Source organism: Oncorhynchus mykiss, chromosome 15 (assembly GCF_057628025.1).
Source record: "Oncorhynchus mykiss isolate SJ-2025 chromosome 15, ASM5762802v1, whole genome shotgun sequence".
Taxonomy (NCBI): Eukaryota; Metazoa; Chordata; class Actinopteri; order Salmoniformes; family Salmonidae; genus Oncorhynchus; species Oncorhynchus mykiss.
In genome coordinates, this window is record NC_143036.1 from 18,733,798 (window position 1) to 18,745,834 (window position 12,037).

The 12,037-nt window shown below is 47.3% G+C and overlaps 1 protein-coding gene across 1 annotated transcript in view; it reads left to right on the plus strand.

Annotated features, from left to right (window-relative positions):
* dnah5l (dynein, axonemal, heavy chain 5 like) overlaps positions 1–12,037 on the plus strand; it is a 68,315-nt gene that overhangs the window by 40,470 nt on the left and 15,808 nt on the right. Inside the window, exons 48-59 of the mRNA XM_036943917.2 lie at positions 619–930; positions 1,101–1,190; positions 1,424–1,657; positions 1,746–1,913; positions 2,013–2,219; positions 2,456–2,785; positions 2,957–3,163; positions 3,474–3,716; positions 4,343–4,497; positions 4,883–5,547; positions 7,733–8,013; positions 8,331–8,546. Of these exons, the coding sequence (XP_036799812.2) occupies positions 619–930; positions 1,101–1,190; positions 1,424–1,657; positions 1,746–1,913; positions 2,013–2,219; positions 2,456–2,785; positions 2,957–3,163; positions 3,474–3,716; positions 4,343–4,497; positions 4,883–5,547; positions 7,733–8,013; positions 8,331–8,546 (3,108 nt within the window). The remainder of the gene's footprint in view (positions 1–618; positions 931–1,100; positions 1,191–1,423; positions 1,658–1,745; positions 1,914–2,012; positions 2,220–2,455; positions 2,786–2,956; positions 3,164–3,473; positions 3,717–4,342; positions 4,498–4,882; positions 5,548–7,732; positions 8,014–8,330; positions 8,547–12,037) is intronic.

Genomic DNA, 12,037 nt, shown 5'->3' on the forward strand with positions numbered 1-12,037 from the left:
AGGGTATTTTCATCCATATCAGATGAACCATTTAGAAATTGCAGAACGTTTTGTACATAATCCCCCCATTTTAGGGGACCAAAAGTATTGGGACAAATTCACTTATGTGTATCAAAATAGTCAAAAATGAAGTATTTGATCCCATATTTATAGCACGCAATGACTACATCAAGCTTGTGACTCTACAAAATTGTTGGATGCATTTACTGTTTTTTGTTTTGGTTGTGTTTCAGATTATTTTGTGCCAATAGAAATGGATGGGACATAATGTATTGTCTCATTTAGGAGGCACTTTTATTGTAAATAGGAATATGTTTCTAAACACTTCTACATGAATGTGGATGCTACCATGATTATGATGAGTGAGAAAGTTAGACACACAAAAGTGTCACTGTCCGAATACCTTTGGCGCTCACTGTAGTTAGGTGTACTGGGAAGTTAAAGGGGCAGTGCAGTCCAAAAAAATTGGATCGCCCACCTCTGCCAATAACAGCTATTCAGGTTACATATCCCTCCAATTAGGCCCCTCACAATTATTTATGAGTTATCACTATCTAAGCCAGATGGTTGTCGTACTAGTTCTCATTTTTATTATATTTAACTGTTTCTCTTCCCAAGGGGGAGCACATCTGGATCGTGCTGGATGGCCCTGTGGACGCCATCTGGATTGAAAACCTCAACTCAGTCCTGGACGACAACAAGACCCTGACCCTGGCTAATGGCGACCGCATCCCTATGGCGCCTAACTGTAAGGTGGTGTTTGAGCCCCACAACATCGACAACGCCTCCCCGGCCACAGTGTCCCGCAACGGCATGGTGTTCATGAGCTCCTCTGTGCTGGACTGGAAGCCTATCCTTCAGGCCTGGCTCCAGAGGGTGTCACCACAGCAGGCAGAGGTTCTCCTGGGCTGCTTCCATAGTGTTTTCCAGGTCTGTCTGAATATCATACTGTACATCCATTCTCTTTCCCTAACCCAAAAAGAGACACAAACACATGCAGTATGGAGGCATACACACACTTTGCTGACATGTGTTCCCATGAGAATAATCCTCTGTGGTCTTCCTGAATCTGCTGAGTCTCTACCTTATTCCCTGTACAGGATTTGATCAACTTTGTCTTCACTGCTGTGTCTCCCAAAATGCCCATCCTGGAGTGCATGTACATCAAGCAGACCATTGACCTTCTGCAGGTAAGCAGAATAGCCACACTAAAATCCTGTAAAAGACACTTGAAATTCAAATATTTTACCTATTTATTCTTAGAAATATGTAATTTTAATAAAACTGAACTAGTCATAATACCTCCCACATTCTATTATGACCATAACATTGAATCCAATAGACATGTCCACCCCAGTGGCTGAAGTGTTGAAAATATAAAACTTATTTAAAAGGCAAAGCTCAATGTGGAACCTTTTTCCAGGGTCTACTTCCTGCAGTGGAGGAAAAGCAGTCTCAGGGGGATGTATCAAGGCTCTTTGTGTTTGCTGTCATGTGGTCAGTGGGGGCTCTGCTGGAGCTGGAGGACAGATCCAAGATGGAGGCCTTCTTAGAGGCACACCCTGCCACTCTGGACCTGCCCCAGACCCAAGGAGACCAGACCATCTTTGAGTTCATGGTCAATGAACGTGGCCAGTGGGAGCACTGGTCCAAGAAGGTATGGCTTGTGCTGTTGCTGTTAATTGATCAATCAGTCACTCCACTAACCCTTACTCTCTCTCTCTGCATGATGATGTCACCTCCAGGTGCCAGAGTACAAGTATCCCACAGACTCTGTCCCGGACTACTCATCTATCCTGGTGCCCAACGTGGACAACGTGAGGACAGACTTCCTGATGCAGACCATCATGAAACAAGGCAAAGCCGTGTTGCTCATCGGGGAACAGGGGACTGCTAAGACTGTCATGATCAAGGTCTGAGATATAGATTTGTGAACGTAGATGTGGGTTTTATGACTATCTATGACCATAATACCTCTTTATAGGATCTCAATCCTAGTCATTCCATTGCAGGGCTATACCAGTAAGTTTGATCCTGAAACTCAGGTGAGCAAGAGCTTAAACTTCTCCTCGGCCACCCTGCCCAGTATGTTCCAGAGGACCATAGAGAGCTACATTGACAAGAGGATGGGCTCCACCTACGGGCCGCCGGCAGGCAAGAAGATGACTGTGTTTGTGGATGACATCAACATGCCCGTTATCAACGAGTGGGGTGACCAGGTTAGTGCCGTTTTGTAACATGAATCCAGATGTTAATTTTGATCGTAACTATCAACATGAACCTGGCTTTATTTACACTTTACCAAAATATTGTATAATTTCTCTTAATAAATTGTAATCTCCCTGTCTCTTGCACACAGAAAACCAATGAGATTGTGCATCCGTCCAACAGATAATCAATGAGATTGTGCGTCCATCCAACAGATAACCAATGAGATTGTGTGTCCATCCAACAGATAACCAATGAGATAGTGCGTCAGCTGATGGAGCAGGGTGGTTTCTACAGCCTGGAGAGACCAGGGGAGTTCACCAGTGTGGTGGATGTCCAGCTAGTAGCGGCCATGATCCACCCCGGGGGCGGGCGCAACGACGTGCCTCAGCGCCTCAAGAGGCAGTTCAGCACCTTCAACTGCACTCTGCCCTCCAATTCCTCCATCGACAAGATCTTTCGTACTGTGGCACAGGGCTACTTCTGCCCCGAGAGGGGCTTCCCTGAGGAGGTGTGCACCCTGGCCAGCGCCCTGGTGCCCACCACTAGGAGGGTGTGGCAAGCTGTCAAAGCCAAGGTACAGTACTGTGACATACCTAACACAGCCAGAGGAGGATGGAGGGAGTCTGGTTCTTCTTGAGATGAGTTTTTCCTTGCAACTGTGCTGCTGCTTGTGCTTCAGGGGTGTAGGCCGTGTTGCAAGAAAATGAATGATTAATTAATCCATCCATTTATGTGACCTCCTCAGATGCTGCCCTCCCCAGCCAAGTTCCACTACATCTTCAACCTGCGAGACCTCAGTCGTATCTGGCAGGGTATTCTAACGGTGAGGACCGAGGTGTGCCAGGGGCCAGAGGTGCTGGCGTCACTCTTCCACCACGAGTGTACCCGGGTCATTGCTGACCGTTTCGTTGACCACAAGGACAGACGGAGCTTTGACAGCATGCTGGAGAAGGTGGGTATGGAGTGTGGATTCTGTTCATATATCCTCTGTTATGCGGTTTGAATTGGTGTCCTGTTCTCAACAGGTGTAACTTTATAAAAGATGGACACATAGCTATGCATTTGAATATCACATTTTATAATTCTAGATTTTTTTAAATTGGCCTAGTTTCGTTATAGAATGACAAGTGTTTTGATTTCATATTTTACTTTTAATAACACTACATCTTTCTCACTATATTTCTGAAAGCATATTTATAAAGAAAGCATAGTTAAACACATTATCAAACTGGTTACCAACCACAGAGAGCTGTTTCCCTTAGGTTACAGTGGAGGAGCATGGAACAGCCATGATAGAGCACCCCCAGTGGGAGGCTTACTTTGTGGACTTCCTGAAGGATGCCCCCGAGACCACAGGGGAGGAGCCAGAGGACATGGAGCTGGAGGCCCCCAAGGTCTATGAGCCCATCCCGTCCTTCCAGGCCCTGTCGGAGCGCCTCGCCACGTTCCAACTGCAGTACAACGAGGCAGTCAGAGGCAGTGCCATGGACCTGGTCTTCTTCGAGGTAAAAGCAAACTACAGTATTAGCCCTTTCACACTACCGAAACGAGTGTGACCTACATCAGTGACCTGGTTACACTGTGCAGCACGGTTCTGGTTGGCTTGACAGTGTGAAAAGGATAACAGTGAATTGAGCGTTCTATTCTAAATTATAAACTGGGTGGTTCGAGCACTGAATGCTGATTGGCTGACAGCCGTGGTGTATCAGACTGTATACCAAGGGTATGACAAAATATTTATTTTACTGCTATAATTGCATTGGTAACCAGTTTATAACAGCAATAAGGTACCCCTGGGGTTTGTGGTATATGGCCAATATACCATGGCTAAGGGCTGTATCCAGGCACTCCGCTTTGAGTTGTACATAAAACAAGCCCTTAGCCGTGGTATATTGGCCATCTACCACAAACCCCCGAGGTGCCTTATTGCTTAAGTATTCCATATCATGGGATTTACCAGTTGGCATACTCCCCTATCTTCTGGTAGCTTCTGGTAGCCATTGTCATTATTGACTGACACGTTAGTACACACAAATACACAACCATGTTTTCACTCAACAACATGTAGTAGTATCCTGCTGTAGCTCTGTATTCCTATTGGCTGATGCTCCTTCTCTTTATCGCCGGGCAGGATGCCATGATCCACCTGATGAAGATCAGTCGTATCGTCCGCACCCCTCAAGGGAACGCCCTCTTGGTGGGGGTGGGTGGCTCAGGGAAGCAGAGTCTCACCCGCCTGGCCTCTTTCATCGCTGGATACCAGAGCTTTCAAATCATCCTGACCAGGTCGGCCTTCTAGATACTAGCCTAATCATCATCATAAAGACACCCAAACCCTAATCATCATCATAAAGACATACTAACCAGTGGTTCCCAACCCTGGTCTGGATCCTGTGGTCTGTACTCTGTATTCAGTTACAGAGAGATTGGGTTAATAATCACATAATTGATCATCACAGATCTAATTCATGGATAATCACAGGTAAATTAATTGATAATCACAGATCTAAATAGATCAGTGGAGCATGCGGTGAACCATGTACCTTTTTGATAGGCTAATGACAGTAGCATAGTAGATTTTAGAAGATTAAATAGTGGATTATCGTTTGATTGAATCTTGTTAACTGGAGTTGGTGTGAAGAAAATTCTGTTTACCTCATTCATTCGACAGGACGTACAACACCAACAACCTCATGGAGGACCTGAAGTCGTTGTACCGCATCGCCGGACAACAGGGCAAAGGAGTCACCTTCATCTTCACCGACAATGACATCAAGGAGGAGTCCTTCCTGGAGTACATGAACAATGTGCTGGCCTCGGGCGAAGTCTCCAACCTGTTCGCCCGTGACGAAGTCGATGAAATCACCCAGGACCTCATCCCAGCCATGAAACGCGAGCACCCTCGCCACCCACCTACCGCCGAAAACCTCTACGACTACTTCCTGTCGCGTGTGAGGAGCAACCTGCACGTGGTGTTGTGCTTCTCGCCGGTGGGGGAGAAGTTCCGAACAAGAGCCCTCAAGTTCCCAGGTCTGATATCGGGCTGTACTATTGACTGGTTCCAGCGTTGGCCACGGGACGCACTAGTGGCAGTGGCACATCACTTTCTGTCCCAGTATACGTTCCAATGCTCTGAGGAAGTTAAGCAGAGTGTAGTCCACACCATGGGGACCTTTCAGGACCTGGTGGCCGAGAAGTGCACAGAGTACTTTGAACGGTTCCGCCGCCAGACCTACGTCACTCCCAGGTCCTACCTGTCCTTCATCGACGGCTATAAGATCATCTACTCAGAGAAGATCGCTCAAGTGGGCATGCTTGCTGAGCGCATGAAAACAGGTAAGGTAAAACTATTCAAAAACAAATATATGTGTTATGTTTTATTGTCACATACACCGGATAGGTGCAGGGAAATGTGTTGCTTTACAGGGTCATCCATAGTACTACGGCACCACTGGAGCAAAGCTGGAGACATTGTAACAAGTGCATTGTTACACTTTTTGCACTGACAGACAGTATTCATTTATTATAAGTGAATGGCTATAACGTCTTGTTTATCGCCATTAATCAAATCAAATTTCAAATCAAATGTATTTATATAGCCCTTATTACATCAGCTGATATATCAAAGTGCTGTACAGAAACCCAGCCTAAAACCCCAAACAGCAAGCAATGCAGGTGTAGAGGCACGGTGGCTAGGAAAAACTCCCTAGAAAGGCCATAACCTAGGGAGAAACCTAGAGAGGAACCAGGCTATGAGGGGTGGCCAGTCCTCTTCTGGCTGTGCCGGGTGGAGATTATAACAGAACATGGCCAAGATGTTCAAATGTTCATAAATGACCAGCATGGTCAAATAATAGTAATCGCAGTGAACAGGTCAGGGTTCCATAGCCGCTGGCAGAACAGTTGAAACTGGAGCAGCAGCATGACCAGGTTGACTGGGGACAACAAGGAGTCATCATACAAGGTAGTCCTGAGGCATGGTCTTAGGTTTCAGGTCCTCTGAGAGACAGAGAGAAAGAAAGAAAGAAAGATAGAAAGAAAGAAAGAAAGAAAGAAAGAAAGAAAGAAAGAAAGAAAGAAAGAAAGAAAGAAAGAAAGAAAGAAAGAAAGAAAGAAAGAGAGAGAGAGAATTAATGAGAGCATACTTAAATTCACACAGGACACCGGATAAGACAGGATAAATACTCCAGATATAACAGACTGACCCTAGCCCCCTGACACATAAACTACTGCAGCATAAATACTGGAGGCTGAGACAGGAAGGGTCAGGAGACACTGTGGCCCCATCCGATGATACCCCCGGACAGGACCAAACAGGCAGGATATAACCCCATCCACTTTGCCAAAGCACAGCCCCCAAACCACGAGAGGGATATCTTCAACCACCAACTTACCATCCTGAGACAAGGCCGAGTATAGCCCACAAAGATCTCCGCCACGGCACAACCCAAGGGAGGGCACCAACCCAGACAGGAAGACCACGTCAGTGACTCAACCCACTCATGTGACGCACCCCTCCTAGGGACGGAAGAGCACCAGTAAGCAGTGACTCAGCCCCTGTAATAGGGTTAGAGGCAGAGAATCCCAGTGGAGAGAGGGGAACCGGCCAGACAGAGACAGCAAGGGCGGTTCGTTGCTCCAGTGCCTTTCCGTTCACCTTCACACTCCTGGGCCAGACTACACTCAATCATAGGACCTACTGAAGAGATGAGTCTTCAATGAAGACTTAAAGGTTGAGACCGAGTCTGTGTCTCTCATATGGGTAGGCAGACCATTCCATAAAAATGGATCTCTATAGGAGAAAGCCCTGCCTCCAGCTGTTTGCTTAGAAATTCTAGGGACAATTAGGAGGCCTGCGTCTTGTGACCGTAGCGTACGTGTAGGTATGTACGGCAGGACCAAATCGGAAAGATAGGTAGGAGCAAGCCATTGTAATGCTTTGTAGGTTAGCAGTAATAGTCAACAGGATTCTAGCAGCCGTATTTAACACTGACTGAAGTTTATTTAGTGCTTTATCCGGGTAGCCGGAAAGTAGAGCATTGCATTAGTCTAACCTAGAAGTAACAAAAGCATGGATTAATTTTTCTGCATCATTTTTGGACAGAAAAGAGAGATCAGGGTCCAGAGTAATACCGAGGTCCTTCACAGTTATATTTGAGACGACTGTACAACATCAACATCAAGATTAATTGTCAGATTCAACAGAAGATCTCTTTGTTTCTTGGTACCTAGAACAAGCATCTCTGTTTTGTCCGAGTTTAAAAGTAGAAAGTTTGCAGCCATCCACTTCCTTATTTCTGAAACACAGGCTTCCAGCGAGGGCAATTTTGGGGCTTCACCAAGTTTCATTGAAATGTACAGCTGTGTGTCATCCAGATAGCAATGAAAATTAACATTATGTTTTCGAATGACATCCCCAAGAGGCAAATGTAGTGAAAACAATTGTGGTCCTAAAACGGAACCTTGAGGAACACCGATTAAAGCTATTTTTCACCACCTGACACAATCTCACTCTCCCCAGGCCTGGCCAAGCTGATGGAGGCAGAGCAGTCTGTGAGCCAGCTGTCCAAGGAGCTGGCTGTTAAGGAACAGGAGCTGGAGGTGGCCTCCAAGAAGGCTGATGGCGTCTTGCAGGAGGTAACAGCCAAGGCCCAGGCGGCCGAGAAGGTCAAGATGCAGGTTCAGAAAGTGAAGGACAAGGCTCAGGCCATCGTGGACGAGATTGAAGCCGATAAGAAAGTGGCCGAGAGGAAGCTAGAGGCAGCCAAGCCTGCATTAGCAGCCGCGGAGACCGCATTGCAGGTGAGAATAGGATTTGTTACATTGTTGAGTTTGCTTTTTCTGTCCATCGTATCAGTCGAAGTACAGTAGTGATCCAGCACCATTAGTACAGTAATGATCTCGCACCATTAGTACAGTAGTGATCCCGCACCATTAGTACAGTAATGATTCTGCACCATTAGTACAGTAGTGATCCCTCACCATTTGTACAGTATAAATCCCGCATCATTATGTGGCCACCAACCCCAAGCTTATTGAGTGTTTCAAAAAGTTACTAAAATGAAAGCCATTTGAAAAGGGAAATCAGAATTATTTTTTCAGTGTCCTGTTTTCCCCAGACCATCAAGCCTGCGGATATCGCCACAGTGAGGAAACTGGGCAAGCCCCCACACCTGATCATGCGCATCATGGACGCCGTGCTGCTGCTGTTCCAGCGCAGGGTGGACCCTGTCACCCAGGACCCAGAGAGACCCTGCCCCCGGCCCTCGTGGAGCGAGGCCCTCAAACTAATGCAGCAGTCTGGCTTCGTCAGCATGCTGGTCAACTTTAGTAAGGTAAGCCATATTAATGGGTGAAGAGGTTCCAAGATGTATGGGCATATTTAATCCGTCTTAAATGATCAAATTCACCTTGTCCAAGTGCATTCTCGAGTGGTTATAAGTCTTAAGACACATAGACTTACACCAGTGGTCACCAACCTCAAGATCACTTTCGCAGTCACAAAGCAGCTGAGATCTACAGCTCATATGTTTTTTAACATTAGCCTCACACAAACAGTTTTGTAGGAATGAGGTTTGGACAGTAGGCCTAATACATTATCACAGCATATTGGCTATATGATTGTCCTGCCAATATTGTTAATCGGACCATATTATATTTCAAAACTCGAGGTTTGATAACAAAATAGATCAGTTGGTTTAGCACTGTTGAGGCAATGAATTTAAATCATTTGCTTTTTTATTTTACTGGACTGATGGTAACGACATCTGATGGTCAACAAGGTAAAATCAAAACATAATTATCTTCAGGTCAAAAAGTCAGAGCTCTAGAAAGATTCCAAAGTTTCCGACTTGGAATTCAGTTGGATGACCGTTCAAAACGATTTTTCCCAACCGTCTCTCACGGTCCCTGCTCTCTCCTTCCTTTCCTCCGGTGAGACTGACCTGAGAGAGGGGACACCGTCTTCCACCTGATTGCCAAACTTGAGTTGCACCGCATCTGCTTCATGCACAAATTCATGTTGTTCCTATGACCAGAGAAAGTTAAATATTCCTTCATATTAAAATCGACACCATGATACTTGGCTACTCATTCATTGCAGCTGCAGCCCGAGCGGAAGTACGGAGAAGCACGTATTGTAATAGTGTTTAATAAAAACAGTGACAGTGCTGAATATCAACTTAAACATGAACTCACTCATACAAACACCAGCTCTTTTCTGTATTAATTGACTGTCTCTCTGTGGTCATGGTTTTAAAAGTTATTAAATCTTACGTAGGCTAGTAGCCAATTAAACTTGGCTGTGGCCAGTGTCATGAAGCTCTGTAGCCACGGTGATTTGAGCTAACCAATTGGGCAGCGCAGTAGGTTCACTCCATTTAGTCACAGATTTGCCGGTCTGCTGGGTAGGCGGAGTTTGTCTCATGGGAACACTTTGCTTATTCGGTGCGCAGAACTTTTGACTCAAGTGCACCAACTGGGATCAGCTCAACACAATTTTTAAAAAGGAGCGCCAGCCTTTATCGTTTGTTGGCTTTTCTACAGAAATATTTGGTGATCGACTAGGAATGCCTTGAAGATCGACCAGTAGATCGCAATCGACCCGATTGGCAACCACTGACTTACACCAACTATATAGGCTCGATATAAGCAGCCATTTTCCTTTCCATGCAAGGCTTTAACTAGGAATTTTCAGCCATGCGGCACAAGGACAAAATCTTTAACGTCTGCCTTGACCAGTATGGCCAGAGTCATATATACTGTATCTAGAGTATGGAGGATTTTTTGAGCCAGTTTGCTACAGCAGGAAAATAATCCTGCAGCAACAAGAATTGTGAATTTTTATTTGGATTATAATTAATGGACAGTTTTGTAGGGGTCAAAACATTTTTTTGGCAGGGCAAAATCAAGTTTGCAATGTCAAAGCGGAAATGACAAACTTCAGAAGCATTTTTAAACCTCAAACAATACAGGTGATCTTCAAATGAAGATCCGACATCTGAATATGGACTTAGGTATTTGTATTTTGTAACGCTTGTCGTCTGGGGAAGGAGAGGAGGACCAAGGTGCAGCGTGGTAAGTGTTCATATTTTAAATATTTTAATGAACACTGAAAACAAAACAATAAACAACCAACGAACAGTCCTGTAAGGTGCAACACAACACTAAACAGAAAATAACCACCCACCATAGTCTTTCTCCGCCTCCTTAACCGCCTCCGTGGCCTCTTAAGAGCGGCGACCTTCGCCGCCGACCTCGGACTGGGGACCCTAGCCACGGGTCCCGAATGGACGGGAGATTCCGGCAGCGCCAGACAGGCGGGAGACTCCGGAAGCTCCGGAGTGAAGGGTGATTCTGGCATCGCCGGCGTGACAGGCGGCTCTGGCAGGTCCTAGCTGACTGACAGCTCTGGCAGCTCCTGGCTGACTGACGGCTCTGGTAGCACCTGGCTGACTGACGGCTCTGGCAGCTCCTGGCTGACTGACGGCTCTGGCAGCTCCTGGCTGACTGGCAGCTCAGGACAGACTGGCGGCTCTGGCAGCTCAGGACAGACGGGAGACTCTGGCAGCTCAGGACAGACGGGAGACTCTGGCAGCTCAGGACAGACGGGAGACTCTGGCAGCGCTGGGCAGGAGGAAGGCTCTGGCAGCGCTGGACAGGCGGGAGCACCTGCAGGGAGAAGACGGAGAGACAGCCTGGTGCAGGGGGCTGCCACCGGAGGGCTGTTGCGTGGAGGTGGCACCGGATAGACCGGACCGTGAAGGCGCACTGGAGCTCTTGAGCACCGAGCCTGCCCAACCTTACCTGGTTGAATGCTCCCCGTAGTCAGGCCAGTGCGGCAAGGTGGAATAGCCCGCACTGGGCTGTGCTGGCGAACCGGGGACACCATGCGTAAGGCTGGTGCCATGTACACCGGCCCGAGGAGACGCACTGGAGACCAGATGCGCTGAGCCGGCTCGATGCCCACTCTAGCCCGGCCGATACGAGGCACTGAAATGTACCGCACCGGTCTATGCACACTCACCGGGGACACCGTGCACCTCACGGAATAACACGGTGCCTGCCCGGTCCCTCTCGCTCTCCGGTAAAGCACTGGGAGTTGGCTAAGGTCTCCTACCTGACTTAGCCACACTCCCCGTGTGCCCCCCCCAATACATTTTTGGGGCTGCCTCTCGGGCTTCCAACCTCGCTGCCACCGCCTCTCAGATTTCGCTGCCTCCAGCTCAGCCTTGGGGCGGTGATATTCTCCACCCTGTGCCCATGATCCCTTGCCGTCCAGAATCTCCTCCCATGTCCAGGAGTCCTGCGATTCCGGCCGCTGCTGCTGCTGCCCGTTACCACGCTGCTTGGTCCTTTCTTGGTGGGTGGTTCTGTAACGGCTGTCGTGGGAAGAAGGTGAGGACCCAAGCCGCAAAACCTGAACCTATAGGGGAGGGTCTGGGTGGGTGTCTGTCCGCGGTGGCGGCTCTGGCGCGGGACGTGGACCCCACTCCACCCACAAAACACAATGGAAAACAGGCTACCTAAATATGGTTCTCAATCAGGGACAACGATTGACAGCTGCGTCTGATTGAGAACCATACCAGGCCAAAAACAGAAATAGAAAATCATAGACAAACTAACATAGACAACCCACCCAACTCACGCCCTGACCATACTAAAACAAAAGACAAAACAAAGGAACTAAGGCCAGAACGTGACATATTTATTATGAATCCCCATTAGCTGCTACCAAGGCAGCAGCTACTCTTCCTTGGGTCCAGCAAAACTAAGGCGTTTTATACAATTTTAAAAACATTACATTACATTCACAGACTGTGTGCCC